Genomic DNA, 21,243 nt, shown 5'->3' on the forward strand with positions numbered 1-21,243 from the left:
CAGCTACCGAAAGCCAACACCCACCCAACTACTGATACCCCAGCAGCAGCAGCAGCTCTCTTCCCCTCTTCCCTCTCTCTCCCTCGCTCTCTCAGGGCCTCTCACATGGAAACTGGATAGTCATTTTTTCCCCCCGTCGGGTGGTGGGGGGACTGAATGGGAACGGGAAGCTCGACTGAAGCCGGCTCTCCCGGTCGTCCCCCTGCTCAGACGAGGCAGTCTTTGCGGTCTCGCGCTCTGCTGGGAGGTGACCTTTGGGAAGCGCGGCGGAGCGGGGCTTCACACATTCAAGCCATGCGTGCACATCGGCCTACTGAACTCTCTCATGAGCTCCAGCGGCGGCTGCCAAGACCGGCCCAGAGACCGGAGGGAGGAGGTGGACGCAGGTGAGGTGAGCAACGAGACGAGGAATCCTGACACCCACCAAAAAAACCCCACCACCAATCTGTTCTTTTTTTTTAACTCACCAACGGGCAGGATCTCTGGAGACGTGGAGGGTGGGAGACGAGACGGCCTTATCAGTGACGTGTCCTCAGCTCCTCCACTCTGGAAGTGCGTATCAGACACACAGCTGGTTTTAATATCAGCGCGACTGACAGAATAAGATAAGTTGGCCTCAGCTGCGGCAGGAAGGGGAAAAGGCACGGATCTGGCCTCAAATCCAGAAGAGCTCAAGACGAGGGGGAAAAGCCCATACCAGCAATAAGCAGCACACATCCATTACTTTTATGATGTTTACATAGATAGAACATTATATTTTTTCCACTGTCATGCGCGCAGATGGCCCCTTCTCTGTAGGGTCTAGGCCGAGGCCTGTGGGGGAGAGCGAGGGGTAGAGGAGGGGGAGTGCAGCTCCCACAACACAGCTAAATGTATGGGTCTCGGAGGATTTGAGAAATCTGCCCGTGACGGGGTTTCCACATTGCAAAGACCCCCTAAAAAAACTCCTCTCTCCTGGGCTCGTCCTGAGAGAGTCTCCCTCCCCCTCCCCAACTCCATGAAAGGGAAAAATGAAGAAAGACGGGGAGATGATGAAAGATGAGGAAATGCCGTCCAAGCTGAGAGCGTGGGGGTCACTTACGCTAATGCAGCTAAGTCAGCTCATTCTCTGCATTTTAGCAGGTCCCGCTCCCTACTGGGACCCCACCACACTCAGCAGATTTCTACAGCGGTCAGCCAGACTACCTGCAGGAGAGCCGCTGCAGCAGGTCGGGTCATCTCCCCGGGCCCGCAGTTTAAACTTTTCACTCTCAGGAGTGACTTGAACGTTGCATGGAACACACACTGAATCAAGCTGACTGCATAAACACCACCAGGACTCCAGCAATTGAAAAGGTCACATTTTACAGAGGGTTCAAAAACAAGTAACGTTTCTGTCACAAACACCACTTGTTTCTTTCCACTGAAATGTTTTCAGTGTCTGCGGGCGCGAGGATGCTGCCAGAACCGGGGGAGCAGGACAAGTTGAGAGTGGAGAACAGATGCTCTAGAGCACAGGGGCTTAAATACGAAATGATTAGGAACAGGAGTCCAGCGCTGGAATAAAAGTGTCTGGACCGGTTGAGTTTTCCTGAAGTCTGCTGCCAGAATCTAGTGGAAAGCTGGACCGTCCTCAGGCCTGCGTCATAAAGCGACCTTTTCAGAAAAAGGCAGGAGGAAAAATATATTGAATCAGGAAGGCTCTAGTAAAAATTAAACACTCATTGCAACTCATGAAAGACAAACTTTATAACGGTACCCCATAGACTTGCTGGAACTGCCACTGTGGAAGCGGAATGGAAAAACTGCGATTCGCTCATCGGGGGGCACGTGGCCTGGCGGAGTATTCCCCGAGCCAACGTAAATATGACGAATATCTGTAACACAGATGTGCTGTGCAGCCTATTTTAGCCATTACTGCATTAGACATTCCTACCAAAAGATGCTGTGCATTCCTATTATAGTCATCATGCTGTAGACTAACTCCTTTTCAAATGACTAGTTTAACAACACTTTGCTCTTGGGCTCAGTGTGAGTTCAGAGATACGGGAGGTGGACGCTGATTCCAGAACAGCCAGTGTGCACAAGAAAACACATCACTCACTCAGACAGAGTTAGAAGCAACACTGCCATCTAGAGGCAACCATCCATAGCTAGGGCAGAGGGCCGTTATTGTAATGAACTGGCAAGACCTAAGGGAGATAATACTGTATGGAAATGTCCATCTACTCGATTCTGCACTCAGAGATTTAGCATTTCATGGGTTTAGCCAGTGGTATTTAAAAGCATTAAAATGATTCAGCAATGCAAAATCTTTCAAACAATGGAGGATTTGTGTGGTTTTTTAAATCCTTGAGCGGGAATAACAGAAAAAGGAAAACAGCCCATATGCCAACTTTTGCTCCAATCTCCAAATGGTTATGAATAGGAAGGAGAACGTTCTGTTTTCCATTTCAGCAATAACAAAGGGGAACTCTTGCAAGAAAAAAATAAATTTAATCAGTGGTGGTCTCTCCATGAGGCAAAAAAAAATTAAGACATACAAAAGAGAAAACACATACAAAAAGAATCCTTATCTGGAAAGATGTTTTATTAATTTATAATACAAGCTTTAAGCAGAACTTTAGTTTGAATCATTTGAAGCTAAATGCCAGAGAGGTGACTGAGGTTAAGAGACGATCACTGAGGAAGGGTCGCTCAGAGGAGGAACTCAAGCTGTTTCCAAGGAAACCACAGTCACCCATGACTGATTCGCTCTCCTGCTTCATCTGCACCATTCCTACCAAAACATTCAGACACACGCCCTCACACAGACACACGCTCGCTCGCTCCCTCGCACACACACACACACACACACATACATATATCCCTTGGGACCATGATCTCATTCAAATCAACAACAGTAAGCCATTTTTTTTTTTTTAAAGTGTAGCCATACAATGCAATACCAATATGTATTAAAAGATTTCCTTTTTAAAGACCTTCAATCATTAATATTTATTTCAACAATCACAAAAAAGGATAATAATAATAATAATAATAATAAAAATAATAAAGTGAAATCCAACCCTCCAGAGCTCCCGTATCCCCTTGGCACATTGGGGTTGAGAGGATGTTAAGTGGGGCTAACCCTTTTCAACCAAAAAAGGGGAAAGAAAAAGACAGTGGGTACACAAAGCCTGATCACCCCCACCCCTCCACCCCACCCCACCCCCCTCGTCCCCTCCGGCGCTCTCCGCGCCACCCCAGCGTCTCCTAATGAGGCGCCCGTGCCCGTCTGACTCCTCGTAAGGCTGCCACCGCCCCAAGGGGCCTCTGCCAGCAGACAGACGTCTCGTCTGGGCGCACGAGTCGTAGGCAAGCATCAGACAAAATGGCATCGCCGAGTCGAAGGGCGGATGAGGCCTCTTCTTTTTTTTTTGTCTCTTTTTTTTTTGTTTGTTTGTTTTGTTTTGCACCGCGGTCATCCCGGCAGTTGATTCATGCAACCACACATCTGCACTGCACTTCACAAAAGGATATCCTGGGGTTCAAGGCCAAAAATTGCATACAACCACACCCACGCACGCGCACATACACACAGACACACACACACACACACACACACACCAAAGTGATAAAACACTTACACGACCTGGCCATGCATCTGTCGACACTGTCGTATACACCAACACCACCTCTTGCTTCACTTAGTTCATTTACTTATCATTTCTTTGAAACAAGACCCTCGGAACCCCTTTCTTCTGCACTTGGTCTGGATCCAGAGACAAACCCACCACAGATCAGGCATTGGATAATCTTCACCGCAAACAAGTGTCCTTCAGAAGGTTCTAAGTTACACCTAAAGGCAGAGTCCTATTTGGAGGGGGTGCTGTGACACATGGCACTTTCTAACAGGCAAGTCTAGAACGACACACTGGGTGTGAAAGGGGGGGAGGGGGTTATGTTGTGAGATTAAGACCATGAGAAACACACAGAATAAGTTCAGATGAAGTTCCAAGATAAGTGCAGTCCAAGGTCTCTCACTACAGACCACACACACGCACTCACACACACGCACACAAACACGTGCTTCTTTTACGACCGCTCGAAGCACGATTTGCAGTCCCTAAGTGTGTGGGCCATCACAACAGAGAAAGAGAGAAATTCCTCTATATGGGGGGGGGGGGGGGGGGAGGCACGCTTGTCCTTGAGCAGGGAACGTTTGCATGGCAGACTTCCTGTCTACGCAGAGCAGCTCCTGCCTGGTCATCTCCTCCTCACCCCCAGCACCTCGTCACGCTGGGGGCTTCTGTTGGCAGCATTCTGTGCAGTTTTCTTTCTTCTCTTCCTCCACACAGTTCAGAGTAAAATCCCAATGCAAATTTTGGCAACGCCACAAAATATCGGATATTAATACTTGGCACAAAAAGAACAACAAAAAAAAAAGGTGTGTAAGAAATACGCAAGGATCCAGTCCATTCCACTGAAAGTTCTCAGGCAAAAATCACCTCAAAAACACACTATGGTGAACAGACTGACAGACCTACGTGGGGTGAAGGCGGACATGGATAGGGAAGGGAGTATGGATGTGGTTATAGTTGGGTCCTTTTTGTATCATTTCTTTAGTTTTCTGCTTTTTTTTCACAACAATAGACAGCAGCTGCTCTCTGTAGTCTTCTCCCTGTTCCTCTGGCCTGGGGAGAGAGTGAAGAAAGACTCAATCAGTCATGGGCAAGAAAGACCACCATAAAAAAGCATTCAGGTTCACATTGTGAATATTTACATAGGCTTTACCCAGCTACTCAAACAGCTCGTATTTGACTAAGATCCTGTACATCCTGTGCACTAATCGGCAGGGCTGGGGCGCCCCTCACACTGTGTAATGTTTTAATCTTGAGCTGGCCACACAATCAGCCGGGAGCCTCTGATAGCAGAGAGAGTGACATGCCCCAGCATTCTCATTGTGTAACAGCTGATAGGGCAACGCTGGCAGGCTACATGCAATCGTGTGTGTGCATCAGAACAACATGGGATAGATACCGAGGCGTCAAAAAGGTAGCACATCATTGACTGTTTACTGCTGACAGTTGATCATTAAGAGAAGAGTTTAGATCGTTAAAATGTTCAAAGGGAAAGAGAGACACCGGACAATCTTTCACACAAATATACGGGCATTTGTGGGCATTTTTGGGAGGCAACCAGATACAGTACGTCATGCTGTTGGAGGTTATTATTATTATTATTATTAGTTGTATAATGAAAGCACAGTTTTTATAGCTATACATGTGTGTTCACTTATGGCTCCCTGGCTATCACTATGGCAACTATAACTATAACTTTAGAACACTAAACAGGTACTTCAGTCTAGATTTTTGGACGTTAATTCACTCCTATGATGTATTTATATTGTCTATCTAAAGTTAAACGGCTGTTTTGAAGTTAACTGATGGTCAAATCAAACAAAAATCAGCTATTGCTTGCACCTCCAAGTGGTCTGTGACGTGCGTCTGTGTGAAAGAATGCCATAATCTCGGATCTCATCTAACGTCCAGACTAGTCAGTAGTGAAGTTCGAAGTAAAGGCTGAGCAATACCTTAGCAGCAGCCATCCAAGTCCAAGTGCACACACAGGGCACAGTCAAATGAAAGTCTGCTTTAATGAGAACTTGGCCCCCATTTTCAGCCTCGTTTTGCAAGCTCATTTTGAACAAAATCTGATCGGGCTCATTACAAAGAAAATATGGGGCATACGCAAGGTGAAAGGGCCGTCAAGGTTTGTTTCAGGAGCGGACATTTAAAACAGACCATCTGAATATTCATACGCTGCATATTCCTTTACAGCATATTCTTTTGCGCCATCTAATGTGCTTTGTTAACGGTGTTCTGTGTACCAAAATGGTGGGGAGAGACTGAAGTCTTATTCAAATGCAAAACACATTTCCCGAATAAATGCTGACCCCATTACTTTTGACTACTGGCCTCAGGATTCTTGAAGAAGACCCATCTTGACATTACTTGAAGCGTCTCCACGTAAACAGGGCCTTGGAATATTTCAATAAAAGTCTGCTGGTATCCATGAGATGAAGCCCAAGCGCTCCAACTATTCACAACCCTTGAAGAGAAGGGACTACAAAGAGGGGAATTCAGTGAACTGGCTGTTCTTGCGCTGGAGAGGAAAAAAGTTGGAACTAATCAGAGTCTGGCAGCCAGTGGACACATCCAAGCTGCTGGGAGAGGAGAAGCGGGGGAGAGGAAGATGGATGGATGTGACCCCGTCTGAGGGGAGTGCGGGGCGGCTGCCTGGGGGAGCTGCTGGCGGCTTACCATGGGAGTTGGGCTCCGGTAGGGTCTCTCTGGCAACCAAGTGCATGACAGTGGTTCTGCCAGGGGGCAGCTTGAGAGCTGTCCAACAGAAAAGGGGAACATTTTAATTGGTCATTTTGCAGACAACACTTGGATAATTGTGAACAATTTTACCACAATGCACAGTTTGGACACGAGTCAATTTGTTTGTCCATTACATTTCTGAGGCAAACAAGAATGACCGTATCAGCTTGACCGCATTGGCCAAGACCTGTTTCTCATTTTAGCCTTCACCCTTGGAGATACTCAAGAGTATAACTCACACTGCGGTCTTTAAGAGGCGCCATCTTTTAGCCATGAGAGCGTGTACAAGAGAGTGAATTTACAACGTGCTGGGGACCACAGGCCATGTGCTGACACTGCAGTTTGTTTAACTGGGGAGAGCGTGTCGCGATGACCGCTAAAAGGGACACTCACCTCCAAGCGTGACGTTCCCGTGCAGGAAGCGTCCCTGGAAGATGAGGCGCAGGATGTTGGGGCTGCTCACCTGCTCCTCCTCCCAACCTGCAGAGGGACACAGTGGCTATTAGAGGCGGGGGACACACTCCTCACACTACACACACAGAGGGACTCGGACCTGACAATGGGCCACAGGGATCGTTAGTACCACCGTGTCAAAATACAATGGAATTGTGCGACCAACATTTTCTAGTCTCTACTTTTCACTTATTTGCACTGCTGTTTAAAATAATGATGCAGGTGTTCCAACAGAATCGGTCTCACTGTGCGAGAAATTAAACTCATCCCTTTCACCATGAGGCCTGTTCTCATGACTCATTCATTTCGCTAGCCATCTGCGCTCCCATGCCACGGCGCTAAATGTCCTGTGAATTTATACGTCACCAGAATTGATACATCTGCCAGATCACAATTTGCATGTATAATAAACACAGATTTGTGTACTTTGGTCACATTCTCATGCCAGTGCAATCAATATTTGGACTGTTTGGCTCCTTCTCCTTCAAATTGGCTTTGTGGCCAATACCGCCAGATGTCCAGTACAGACACAAATAATTGGAACTCTAAGCACACCAAGCACATCAATCACATGCAAGCATCAGTAATATGCAGCATTGTCACTCTGTGGCGAGAAACTCGGCACTCACCTGCAGGCCAGTTCTCAAAGACATGACGGGCGATGTCTGTGGCGGAGTCGTTGGGGGAGAAGGTGAAGTCCTGTGTTTTCCCGCTGACCAGGATGAGCCGGAGGTTCACCTGCACAGACCAGAGCAGACTCATCAGCCAGAGGTCGATGAGAAGGAGGCCAGCCTCACTGCCAGGAGCCTCAGGCACGGCCCGAGGAAAAAGACCCGAGCACACACAATGCTCCCCTTCTCCTTGCATGATACCTAATGACCTTTAGATGCTCTGCCTGAATACCACATGCCTTCCTAATTGGATCTCTTTTTTTTTCACCATTCATGGTCCTGTGGCTGGGCTTTCCTCATTCATGGAAGGGTTCTGGTCAAAAGGATCTCCTTAGAGGGGGGAGGAGAGGGGTGGCCAAGAGCTGCCAAACTTATAACAGGGCTGTTGGTCTAATGCGATAACCCCAGGTGTCCCAGACAGTTCTGGGGCATGTTATTAAATTTGCATGGCCTATGCGTAACCCAGGCAAGCAGGGGGCAGGAGCTTCCCGGCGAGGGGGGCTTCTTTAGAGTGTTGGCACTGATCAAAGACACGGCTTGGGAGGATTCTCATCCCGGCTGTACTCAGGGTGTGCTAATCTTTCTACGAGTTCATTAATAGCATTATCTATTAGCGATAGCTTATAAAGCCGGGGTTCTTTGTAGATGCTTTATAATAAGCTCACACAACGCTGTTACGGTCACAAGATGAAAGATGTGCTAAAGTACTGGTCATCTATGTAGTGCAGACGCTACATAAGCAGATGTGTAGCTCAGGTCAGTTTATGGAATGTAAGTAACCAGCCACAAGGCCTACATGTTAACTTTACAGTGCTCACCCCTTTGGCTGTAGGAATTAATAAATGTGTCAAATACATTTTTCACCCCTAGTTGTTCCACATAAAAATCATTGGGGGCTAAATTTCTCTCCTTCTAATGAGGTTTAAGTATGAAGTCATATAGAACCTGGGCACGATTGGCATCTGGCTGAGAATAAATGCAAATGTTCAAAGTCAGATGGAAAGGGCTTGGCAGCTGCCTCTGGCATTACTCAAAGCCCAACACATGCAGGATGAAAAGGGAAATTCGTAGAGGTTGAGCAATCATATGAAACCAGAGACCGCTGCAATATTGCACAATTGCAAGTTAGTGGTAATCCAAAACAATTTCTCATCATTCATGAGTAGCAAGTTCTGTTCGATAGAGAATGCTATTTTTAAACCATCTATGCTTTGAAGATTTATACAACAACCTGGAAGAATATGCATAATAGACATAACGTGTACAATTCCACACACACACACCCTTGTGATGCACTTCCTCTTGGTGGAGCCAGATGCATGCCTGACCAGCAGGGAGTGCAGGCTTGTGCTGCGTCCAGCTGGGTCTGGCAGCTCAGGTCGCGACCCCCGCCCCCCACCCCCGGTGAAAGGGAAAGGGACTCCCCTGCACGACCAGCCTGCTCATAAGCGCCAGTGTGACACCACTCCTGACATTCTCCGACACCAAACACCCCACACATCTTGGCATGGGCCCTCTCCCTCCATGTGGCCTACATTCACAACCTCTTAATACCACTAACAGTGGTTACATAAATATAGCTTTTGCCTGGGGAAGAGTGTGGTGTGTGTGTGTGTGTGGGGGGGGGGGGTGTTTGGGTGGGACAACTCCCTGGAAGCAAGGAGGATGCGCATCCCAGACACATGTCTGTGATGTTCAGAGATGGGACTCCCACAAAGGCACGAAGAACAAAGAGAATGCAGCACGAACTGTGACATCAGGGCAACAGCCTGTTTACAAACACTAAGCCGTTCATCCGCAGCGCTGAGGAGACATGCGTGCCCAGACCATTCCCCTCCCCTCCCCACCCCTCTCCTCCCCTCTCCACCCAGCAACACTCTAGGGCTTGTGTTCGCACCACTGTGGAGCAATGTGGATCTGACATCATTACGGTCAGCACCCTTTGTTGCCCCCTCCCAACCCACACATTGATAAACAAATCCACAACAACTAAATCTGCCATGTTGCCCCTAGCAACAGGACAATAACAACCCCTCCCCATTTGACTATCCTCTTAACTTCTTAAATTCAGGGATAAATGCATTCTAAGCTCATCAAAAACAAATACACTTTCAAAATGAACGGAGAGTGATAAATACAATATACAGATTTTGAGCTGTAAATTACTGTAGTAACAGCACTGCCTACATTAACATTAAACCATTATATTGTGCAAACACTACATTATACAGAATCTGTACAAAGCAGTCAACACTGAGCTTTAAATAATACATAACATAGTAAACAAGTAAACATTTCCTTAATATAACCAACTGACAGTGGCGAGCATTATAACAAATTCCAAATGACATTGATTCTCAGATATACTGTTGCTATTGCTCCTGGAAGAACCCTACTTTGTTGCAATAGGATGTATTATATGGGTGATACTTACTTCTAAACAAGAGGCATGGCCTGTATTATGCTCATTTGGACCCACCTACCGCTCAACATATATTGACACACACGCCCCTCTCCTCCCAGTCCCTTCTGAAGGCGACCATGAGTCCAATAAAGACAACACACAAACCCTTATCTAACATATCGGTGTAAAACACATGGAATTCGTAATGTTGACATTGGTTAAAATCAAAAGAGCAGCACACTCACCGTGTCGGGGTCTCTTTGAGTTGTCATGGCTGTGGGCAGAGGTGGAAAGCAGACAGGATGTGGTGATGCGTCGGTGGTGAAGGGGGGCAAACCCTTGGCACAAAGAGCCTGTGTGCGCTTCAGTGCTCTTTACCCCCCAACCCTTCTCTCCTACCCACTGCCTGGCACCAATTCAAGGCTACTACCTCAACACACCAGCCAGTATATCAGGCAAACGCACACAACTTTGATCATATACTGACACTGAGGTGCAACAGCTGACGAATGAGATTTTAAGGCCAGATAGACACACACACAAATCTGTAGGAATGATATCCAGCAAAATGCTCGTCAGATAAGGCTAACTTAATTATTCAGTGGCAAGAAATGTTTACCATTACGTTTATTGTCGCCAGATGAACAATTAGTAAATCAAACCTTTTCAATTTTTAAACAAGTAATCAGGCGGTGGGCTAACGTTATTGCTTGTTAGCTAGAACCCATTTGCTTGAAATTGTTGACAGAAGTTCTACGGCTGTTTAGATGCATGCAAGTTAACATTAACGTTAGATAACGTTAGCAGTTAAGCTATTTCAACCGAACGTTAGCATAACACGGTCAGTGAAAACCTATAAGTACTAGCTCTTAACAACAAACTGTAAAAGCACGCTTACCTGACAGCAAAATTCACGCTCTGGTGATGATTAGCAAGCTAGCAAAAGCTGAAGGAACAGCTAACTTTAACTACGATAAGCTCGCTAACCAAACAGCTAACGTCAATGTTGACCATCAGTGGATCACAGAGCACGGTGCTAATCCATCCTGACACAGGGCATGGTAAAGAAAACACGTCCCTTAAAAAGGATCAGATGCGCAATAAGGTCAACCTTCAAACCTGCGAAAAGGGATAACGTTAGGAAAAATAGCTAGGACCAGCAATCACTAGGCTAGCCAGCTAACGTTGGTTTCGCTGAGACTGCGGCACAAAAAGAGGAACCGAAACAGATAAATGCAAACACAACCAAATCATGTAATCGGCGCCTTTCCCCTCAATTAAACGAACAATATCACATTACCATAACAATCTGTCTATTACGATAACACGCTATCGTAAAACTGGGGGTCTACCCATCGTTTGGGTTGATCTTTTCCACTTGAAAAACATCAGACTGATGGCAGCGAATTTAAAGACACCGGAAATCAGCTGGCCATGTACACAGGAAACGCTGCGGTAAGGACTTTGGGAGTTGAAGTTTTCACACAAGACCCCCATTTTGTTAAAATGAAGGAAAGTGTCAATTTCTTGACATTTTACAGTAAGTGCAAATGCCTAAGTAAGGCAGTTTGACAAGTCTTATAGTTGTCTAGGTTTATCATCAATTGTTAAAGTGAATTGAACCCAGAAAAATAGTCAGAAGACAGATGGAATTTGTCAAAACAGCTTTACTAAAGAAAAGTACATCTATATACAGCTCATTTTCTAATACTTACATACACATATTTACAAATAACAGTTGATAGATTTGTACCCAAATGTAACAGTAAGCCTATTCTAGCCTTATAACATTGTTAGTGATTCCAGATCAGGAACAAAACTAAAGATTAGTAGGCTATGCTATATACATACACTTTTGGAGATATACTGGTTTAAACACTTGTAGTGAAAAGATCTTTGCGAGTTCATTGTGTTCAACACAAAATGACAGCATTGGATTAGGGGTAAAACTAAACTAAATTAGAAAGAAAACAAACTGACAAAAAAGAAAAAGTGTAAACATTTACTGTACAATCAACCATTATACGGACACTTGCGAATGCAAAAACTGAGACAAATGTAAAACGTTACATCAGTTCACAAGTCAGACCTCAAGTATAAGTGTTTAAACATGTATGTAATACTGTGGTCCGTAATAACGTTCAAAACTGGACAACCGTGATAGCCAAAATGTTGGCTGTAGTATCTCTAAGTAATTGTGCCCAGAGCATCTGATTTCTTCGATATCTTTTAAACAAAGATCATGTGAGAAACAAAACAGTTACAGACTATTAAATAATCAAAACCATACCACAAGGTTTTCACCAATATCTGAAACAATCCCATGTATGGTCAACATTGTTGTAACAGACTAAACTCTGCAGTATTCAAGGTAAACCATACAAGATATCAGCTGTAAACCAATAAGAAACAGGCACAGTGTGACAAGGCTTGCGGTTACATCTTGGGCAAATGCTGACAAAGCTAAAGCTTTCATTTCATTAGATTAGAAAACAGAAGAAAATGCCCAACATAAGGAATGAACAATTAGTAAAAAAGAAGACATATATAACTTTTTAAATTCACAAATACCTCAAAGCTATAGTGTTACACCGCTTAAACACATGTAGTCCTGTACATACACTGACATATATACAACTATAAAATAGATAAATGATTTTGGAATACAGACAAATATCATAGATTTAAAAAATATTTCTGTCAGCAGCAACATGAATTTTAAATTCACATAGCAAATTAACAATTTAAAACAGACCCAGGGGCAATTTGAAATAATAATAATAAAAAAAAAGTCACAATTTTCATCCTTAATAACCAATTATATCATACATAAATATCAATGCATTTAACAAAAATATACATGCATGTATCTTTATAAATACTCAAATAATAGTAATAAATTGATGATTGTTTTGAAATCTTGCCAAAAATAAATACAGTCCTCTCTAAGAGAAATTATGACCCATCTGTGGACAGGAAACTCAAGTTTTAAACTTGCTGGGTTGGTTTCATGAACAGGGATCGTGGATCAAATTTTAAAATCAGTTTCAGTCCTTGTCAATGAAATCAGCCTACTGTGTTCAAGTCTCTTTTAGTGCAGATAATACTGGGAGAATGCCTTCTCCGCTCTTTAAGCACAGACCAGTTGAAAAATGTAGACTGCTAGTCATGACAAGGAGGCTAAAAACATGTTGTTCTGTATGTAACAGAGATAGCAGTCCTGGGGAAGCAGAGTTGCTAGATAACGCCTATGACAAATCAGCACTGCATTATTCATATAATATAATATAAAGCCTAATTAATCAGTGACTAAACATAGATAACTGCTAACCAACAAAATGCCATGCCAAATGGTCACCATAATATTTTTTAGAACATACCCTGTCACCCCTTAACAATTTGTGCCAATATGTCCGAGATAAGCACAGGATCAAATGGGCTCCACAACTGCTTCAGAAGGCAGAAAAGCAAAAGCTTTGCTGTGGTTGATTACTGGCTAATGGTTTTTGGCTACGTATAAGCCATAATCATGTAACTTTAGATAACAGATAAATATCTTGTCACATGTCCAACAACCCATGCTATGTAGACTCCCATCTTTACAATCATATGTACCATCTTCAATGTATACTGCAAGGCTCCAAATATCTGATATTGAATTGTAAACCAAGGTAACAGACCTCCATACGATAGAACTCATAACTTCAAAAGAATGTTTTCAAACATGGTCAGAAAAAAATGGGTTTGATTGGGCCCTTTGATTTTTACACAAACTGTCAGATAAACTGACAAATGAAACAAAGATAAAAGGCATAACACAAATATGTATCTAAAAAGACTTGGTAATTGTGTGCAGCTGTAAAATGTGCTCCTTCACACAGCAAAACATAATGTGTACGGTACTTAGTATGCAACTCCACCAACACTCCTGTCTAAGGAGTCATGCCCTCTACTTCACTGTCCTCGTCTGGGGAGAAAATGGGGGCCTTCTTCTTAAGGGAGTCATTTGCGCCCTCTGAACTGTTCTTTAAGCCATAGCAAAAATAAATTGCGAAACCTGAAACAGAGCAAATGAAAGGTAACTATTTCATTCACGTCTCCTACATAGTCTTCCACATAGACAGATATCCATATATAGTAAGGTTATATGGAGAAAAGTGAAGAGGGTTACTTACCAATTGCCATCCACACTGTAAAACGAACCCAGGTAGGTCCATCCAACTGCATCATGAGGTAGATGTTAACAAAAATACTGATCAGAGGCAAAATGGGGAGAAGGGGTACCTGCAATTCAAAAGAGGCAAACAGGTTAATCACAGAGTCCATTCAAAGAGTTCATCAAAACGTCTATTAACAACATACATATTACTATATTGTTATGAAATTACATGCAGTTAAATGAAATGAAAATGAGCTCTGACCTTGAAGCTGATGGATTCGATGCTTTGGGGCTGTCTCCAGATGATGACCACACAGACGATAGAGAGGACGGTCAAGATCACCGCTGGGATCATGAACAGCAGCTCACCCGCCAACACCTCGTCACCCTTCAGAGCCAACACTGCACACAGTGCTGTGAACAAGGCAGCTGCAACACAAGAGTGGGAGAGACGCAAAACCCATGACTATCTAGGACTCATGTAGCTTACCTGACTGCACCAGACATTCTTTGTCATCGTGCTATGTTTCTATATATAAGATAGGGGCAACAGGGTCATGGTAAACTCACAGATGGTTGCAGTGGTGCCGTAGACGATCATGCCAGAGGTGTTGGTGGGCTGGTCACACCGAGGGAAGATCAAGAGTCTCATACTGAAGCGCTCCTTCAGAGGTTTGGTCTCCGTGTCCTGTTCGTCCCCGCTGTCCCCCTCCGTCGTGTCGGACTTCTCCAGCTGCTCCAGCTCCACCAGTTTCAGGTCATCAGGGTTTGCAGTGAGACTCCCCGGCTGATAGCTGCAGTCACAACAGTCCAAAAATGAGCACACACATCAAAGCACACGCAGTGAAAACACAGCCACGGAAACACAGAACAATGGCACAAGCATATGTCCACACAAATAACAATGCATAAAAGCCTTCCCCTCATTCACACGCAAACACAGCGGTCATCTTCCGCTCCTACTTTAGCTTGGGCTCACCGGAGGATGAGGACGCATACAGCCACCAGCGTGTAAGCAAGCAAAGTTCCAATGGACATCAGGTCCACCAGCGCAGCCAGGTCAAAGAGAAAGGCCATCAGAGCTGTGTGGGGAGAAACGTTTGTTGAGTCAAGAATCAAGGTTTACCGGAGCAACTCAGATGTGAAGTTTAGATATTTATTTAATTGAGGTGCCAACATGGTGAATTAACGTTTCGACGTTTGCCACGTCTTCATCAGTCTTGAGCTAACTTTGTTCAGAACATTGAGAAAATTGCTCTACATCAGGCTGCCTGATTGCTACCACATGCCAAGTTTACCTGCCACAACCCCAGACACTATGGTGGCGATCATGGGAGTCTTGGTCTTCTTGTGCACGCGAGAGAGGAAGCGGAACAGCAGCCCATCCTCAGCCATGGCGTAGATCACACGGGGCATAGGGAACATGGAGCCCAGCAGACTAGACAGGGGAACACCAAAGCCATTCAGTCTAAAAGGCCTCAACGTCTGTCTCAATATTATTACTTCATATAGGACATTTTGTAATGAGACTTGTACAGAGTGTTCAGATATGGGAACAAATGTTTGGTCCTGACCTTGTGGAGAGGGCACACAGAGAACCCACAGCTACAATGTAGCGTGCAGGGTCCCAATGCACATATTGGAAGGCCTCGGGCAAAGGGCTGTCGTTGTCGAGAAGAAAATACGGCATCATAAGGGTAAGGGCAGCAGACACGCCAAAGTAGGCAATGAAGCAGATTAGGAGAGAGGCCACGATTCCGATGGGAATGGAACGCATGGGATTTTTAGCCTCCTCGCCTGAATGGGGCACAAAAAAACAGAGGGATTAGTTTCAACACACAAACGCGTCGCGACACATATTTCTCTTTCCCTTGAAAACCTGATGGTGACCTACTTGTGGTGGCGATGCAGTCGAAGCCCACAAAGGCATAAAAGCAGGTTGCAGCTCCGGAAAGAATTCCTTTGAAGCCAAAAGGAGCGAAACCTCCCGTACCGAAGGCCTTTTCAATCTCCCCCCTGAAACGAAAACACCAAAATGCTGATAGTTTAATTCCTGATCTGCAAGAAACTGACAAGAATCAAATATTGACTAGGTATTAACTTGTAATAAAGATGTATTATTGATAGGCCTCAAGTGCTGCAACTACAAAGATCTACTCCCATTGTCAGCTATTTTCTAATATTTTATTACTACCACCACTTTGAAGGGTTCTGTGAATTCACAGTGCAATTATAGTTATACAGACCAGAAGAACATGGTCTGGCACGGAAACAAGCATTTCCTCCTAATCCACCAAATGAACCACTAATGACAACCATTCTCCTGTAACCCTGGAGACGGGGGTCCCTGGCAAACTCAAGAACTCACTCGGTCATGGTCTTGTTCATGTAGCCCAAGTAGTCCTCCTGTGTGAGATTCCAGTTCTTGATATCTCCCTTGGCCAAGCCAGAGATTATGACGAAGCCAAGCACCACCAGGTTGATTCCGGTGAAGATTTTGTTGACCAGAGCCGACTCATTCACACCAAATGTCAGGAGGCCTGTTCCAGAGAGAACGTTCGAAAATGACACGTAGCTCATTATCCTCGCTGCACTCAGAGGTGCGAAAACATTCTGTGCTGCTGCGTGATTAAGGGTTGTTCTACACTTAGGATTACTTTACATTAGCCTTCACAGAAACCATAACAGGCATAACATCCTGGAGCCAGGCTCGGTTGGAACAATCAGACATGTAATACCAATAAAGCTGAAACTAAGCCATAGTTGTTGTGTAATTGGATTCTGTATTGATGGCTTACAGGACCAATAACAAGTGGGCCTCACCAGTGAGAAGCATGATTAGGATGAGGGCAAATAAATCTGGATACTTCGCCAGTGCAGGCACGTCCATCGACATCGCCGACTTGAAAAACGTAGAGATCTTCTGCTCCACCAAATTATCAAAAGTGGAGCTCCAAGCACGAGCCACACTTGCCGTCCCTGTGAGAGGAGGGAGAGAGGGCAGGGTTGGTGAAACACGAGTGGCTGTCAATAAGAGTGTAGAGTTGATGTTTAAGTGTTTACTGCATATACTCAAGTAGTAAGGTGTCCAGTGTAATCATGTCATTATTTTTTAAATATCACTTGAACTTCACTTCACTACAGCAATCTCAGCTGAAAGCATGCCACATTTCAAAGCAGGCACTAGCAAATAATGCCGTTTCAGACGGCAGGCTTACTGTAGATTGCAAAGATGAATTTATTCTAACATGAAAAGGCATCAGCTCAAGCTTTTGTCATAGTCAGACTTACCGATCACATAGGACAGTATGAGGTTCCAGCCAGTGATGAAGGCCCAGATCTCTCCCACGGTCACATAGCTGTAGAGGTAGGCAGAGCCAGTCCTGGGCACGCGAGCACCAAATTCAGCGTAGCACAGACCAGCCAGAACAGAGGACAGAGCAGCAATCAGAAAGCAGAGGACAATGGCAGGTCCAGCCTTCTCCCTGGCCACCTCGCCGGCCAGTACATACACACCAGCTCCCAGCGTGGCTCCTACACCCAGGGCTATGAGGTCCAGCGTGGACAAGCAGCGAGCGAAACGGGACTCCTCTTGGTTAAAGTCCATCACCCGCCGACGGACCAATTTCCTCCCAAAAGACACCAACTGCTTCATGGTGATGAGTGCCAACGATGATTTCACAGCAAAATAAAAACCCCTTAAAAAGATCGACTGACTCTGGAATTGAAAAGCTGAAAAGAGAAACAAGGATTAGAACACGTCCATGGATCACGTCTGATACAAACAGCTACTGAGAAATGTTTTTTTGGTGTTGAATAACCGGACTAACACACTCAACACCTTAGTGTAAACAGGACTGGGTGTGTCAAAATAAACTTTAGAAGTAAAGGGATAGCACATTTTCTGCTTTCTGCCCGAAATGTCTGTGGTTTAAAAAAGTTAAAAAAAAAAAAAAAAAAAAGAACTGGGATTGCTATGCATTATTCACATTTTAAAGGATTTCACCGGTCACCTTTAACCTTCAAAAATCACTCCTGTCCCAAGCAAATGTCATTCACAAAGTAAACAGTGGTAGCTTTCCAGCTTTGCCCTAGGCATACAACGCCTACAATGAAATGTAACCCAACAAGGTTCTGCTTTAGATGTCTGTACATGACCTATAAGGTCATGATCAACACTTACTGTATCTACATTGGACCGAGCGATGTAAAAAAAAACTGCAGTTCTCCTATTAGCAAAACATTGCCTTCTATTTACAACTTGAGAAGTAATTATAGCCCAAAGTCTTTTTATTATTTATAGTTTTGTGCAGACTTTTCTTATTCTTTAATGAAAACAAACAAAAAAATCTGGTCACTTTCAGCACTGCATTCTTTTGAGGGAAAATAAAGCACGGCCTTACTGTATAAACTATGTGGTGTATAAATAGTTCACAAGAACAAAAGACAAAGTATCAGAAAGCACAGATGAAGGCTTCCTGACAATAAGACTTGAACTGATTAAAGTTTAATAAAGGGGATAACCGATCCATTTCTGAATACGAAGGAGGAACCTACTTACAGGGTACAAAGAAACCCATCACCTTATCACCAAGGTTAACCAGAAACCAGTGAGAGCCAAACCCACCAAAAGAAGTTACTATATGTGGCAATTGACCAACTGTTGACAGTTTCCTCCATATGGAGAAACTCGAGCAGTCATGCAAGTTTTATCAGGCACCGTCTGAACGGCCAGCCACCACCCAGAGTTCAAGAACACGCAACCATGCTGATTTTTCACAAGAGCTTGCAGCAATGCAGGCACATTGATTCACAGGGCACACAAGAGAGTTCGCAATCCAACATTTTGTTGTCAGAAAGGAGTGTCCCATAGTGTTTTTTTTTTTAAAGATAGTAAAGTAATGAGCAGACTTTGAGTCGAGTCAGGCAGCAGTGCCAAATGGGTGATGGCTAAAGGCCATTTCTCTGGCACAAATCCAAACCTCAAAACCTCACACAGCCTCGGACCAAAAATGCACATACCCGCTGAGAATTTCAGAAGGCTTAGATAAGCACATTTCAGCTGATACAGGAATGCCTCACAATCATATAACTCAAATAGATATTTTAGCATGACATGATACACCAACACTGTTGCAATATGTCTCATCATCATCAATCACCTTGATCCAAGGCCATTTCCATTTTAGTTCACAATGATATTATTGTTCTCCACAGACTAAAGTATCAATCTACTCAGCTGACATGGTATGCAAAAGCCAAGCTGCATGTAGTGGAGGGAAGTTGGTTTGGCCCCTCTAACGCAGTAAGAGGATAATGTGCTGAACATAAACCAAAATCATTCAAGCACTTGGTTACCACAATGTTATAACATACAACTTCACTTTCTGGTACGAAAACAGCACCTTCCAAATAATTCTGATGCTGGCTTGAGACTGGAATATTCTTTAATAGAAATATACTGTGGTTTTGATGGGAAAAAAATGAGCCAAGGAAATGTGAAACTCCTCAACCCCCACAGAGATAACAGTTCACAGGGAACAACAATCAACCCATTTTCTCCACTATTTAGGCAAAGACAGATGTAAAACTAGCAGAACAGTGGAATTACAATCAAGACAACACATTTAAGTGGGGGTTTCTCAAAACTTAGAGAAACGCTTAAACGTTGTCATAGCTGCCATTGCTGACATTCAGCTTAGAGAAACCAGGATGCTGGAATTCTGCTCATCACCCCTGGTATGAAACTGGAATTTTCTGGATGAAAACACGTTTTGCATCCACGTCAACCCCGATATTCAAGAATAATGCATTTAATCATCATCAACGGATTTTTCTTGGTTTAAGCGAGGGTAAGGAGTCACACCAGAGACAGCATGCCATCTGTGACTTCGGTGACAACACAATATAAGACCCTCAACAGAAACTCACACCTAGCTGTTTCTAGTAAGACCAGGAGTTAAAGGCTTAAGACTTCTCAGAGCAAGAGTATCAGTTACTGTCTAGAGATGCACCATAAAGTGGGCTGTATGTTGTACGCAATCTTCACAATAGCGATGCATATATTAACGACAGCGTGCACACACCTAGTACGAAGTACATGGTCAGAACCGCCAACGCTAACTCAGCTATCAATGGCAATATGAACAGCACTTGCATCATTCATGCCAGCTGCTGTACATTTGCAGGGTGTTGAAAACGTTATTCTAGTAAGACGACCTAACATGTATTCATTCACTGGGTGAATACTGGTTATTTACCGCCTCTTCTGCCAGTCAGCTAGCTACTGTTACTCACTGCTAACCGCTGTCGTTTACAAGTCTCATCCGCCTGCTAAATCCTGGGCTTTATCATTATAACATAGTTGCCATTGCATCACTCTCAGCGGATAGCATAGGTAGCGCGCTAGCCAGCTAAGTAAATTGTATGAAACCTTATAAAGACTTACTTTACTATTGTGAATTAATCGATGTAATGAGTCATTATAATAGGATATATTATGCGTGCGTCGTGACATTGAGTTACTTCCCAGCGTTTATTAATCTAGCTAATCAAAGTTCCACAACGTTATCTCATTGCAAGACAATAAAGCACGTGAACGGCGGAACATGAAGTGTTTCCAGGGAAGCATTTCATCCGTGTTAAGATTGAAATTCCCGCGTAAATGTTAAATTGAAAAGACCAAATTGCCATCACTGGATTAAACTGATATAGTTAACTACTTAAGGTTACGTGATTTCTCAAGTAATCAGTGGACCATAGGATGTCTTGGCTGGCAACACGCGCTCAAGTTGCATCAGAAATGTTCTGATTAGCCGATGTTACACATCACACCATGCGGACCAATTGCATCAGTTTCGTAGTCAGTTTAATATCACGATTTTATCTATAAAGCGTGTACAACTTCATACATGTTACTTAAACACAACCATAATGTCATAGTATTCCATCTCTAGGCTACTTGAGAGGAAGAGTGAAGCATGCCTATTTCTGACTAGGTCCATATGGCGCGATGTCATCATCTCACACGAAATGAAATGAATTAACAGTAACAGTTAAGATCATAAACGTCCACATGATGAACACACTTTACCTGTTTTGAGGATGACAATCAGATCCCGGACAATATTTCGACGATCAGATGAGTGTACGAACTACACATCGACTTTAGGTACAGTAATTGTCAGAGTTGGGAGCGGCGAGGCTGAC

At 44.1% G+C, this 21,243-nt stretch overlaps 2 protein-coding genes across 5 annotated transcripts; both read right to left on the minus strand.

Annotated features, from left to right (window-relative positions):
* Positions 1-2,548: 2,548 nt before the first annotated feature.
* Positions 2,549-11,304, minus strand: ubl3b (ubiquitin-like 3b). Of its 4 annotated transcripts, none has more exons than XM_062524062.1 (6): positions 11,176-11,304; positions 10,121-10,994; positions 7,430-7,538; positions 6,741-6,827; positions 6,285-6,362; positions 2,549-4,655 (listed from the first exon to the last, which is right to left on the minus strand). In XM_062524062.1, the coding sequence occupies exons 2-6, from the start codon at positions 10,145-10,147 to the stop codon at positions 4,603-4,605; spliced, it is 354 nt and encodes a 117-aa protein (XP_062380046.1). In that variant the 5' UTR covers positions 10,148-10,994; positions 11,176-11,304; the 3' UTR covers positions 2,549-4,602. The 4 variants fall into 4 exon arrangements, with proteins under 4 accessions (XP_062380046.1, XP_062380047.1, XP_062380045.1 ...); XM_062524063.1 differs by having other exon boundaries at positions 10,121-10,149; positions 10,774-11,296; XM_062524061.1 differs by having other exon boundaries at positions 10,121-10,301; positions 10,774-11,293.
* Positions 11,305-11,522: 218 nt separating this feature from the next.
* Positions 11,523-21,243, minus strand: slc7a3b (solute carrier family 7 member 3b). The gene is made up of 12 exons (XM_062524521.1): positions 21,128-21,243; positions 17,326-17,766; positions 16,858-17,013; positions 16,403-16,574; positions 15,929-16,050; positions 15,609-15,831; positions 15,333-15,472; positions 15,014-15,116; positions 14,605-14,828; positions 14,297-14,463; positions 14,051-14,159; positions 11,523-13,932 (listed from the first exon to the last, which is right to left on the minus strand). The coding sequence occupies exons 2-12, from the start codon at positions 17,687-17,689 to the stop codon at positions 13,808-13,810; spliced, it is 1,905 nt and encodes a 634-aa protein (XP_062380505.1). The 5' UTR covers positions 17,690-17,766; positions 21,128-21,243; the 3' UTR covers positions 11,523-13,807.

This window comes from Sardina pilchardus, chromosome 21, assembly GCF_963854185.1.
Source record: "Sardina pilchardus chromosome 21, fSarPil1.1, whole genome shotgun sequence".
Classification (NCBI taxonomy): Eukaryota; Metazoa; Chordata; class Actinopteri; order Clupeiformes; family Clupeidae; genus Sardina; species Sardina pilchardus.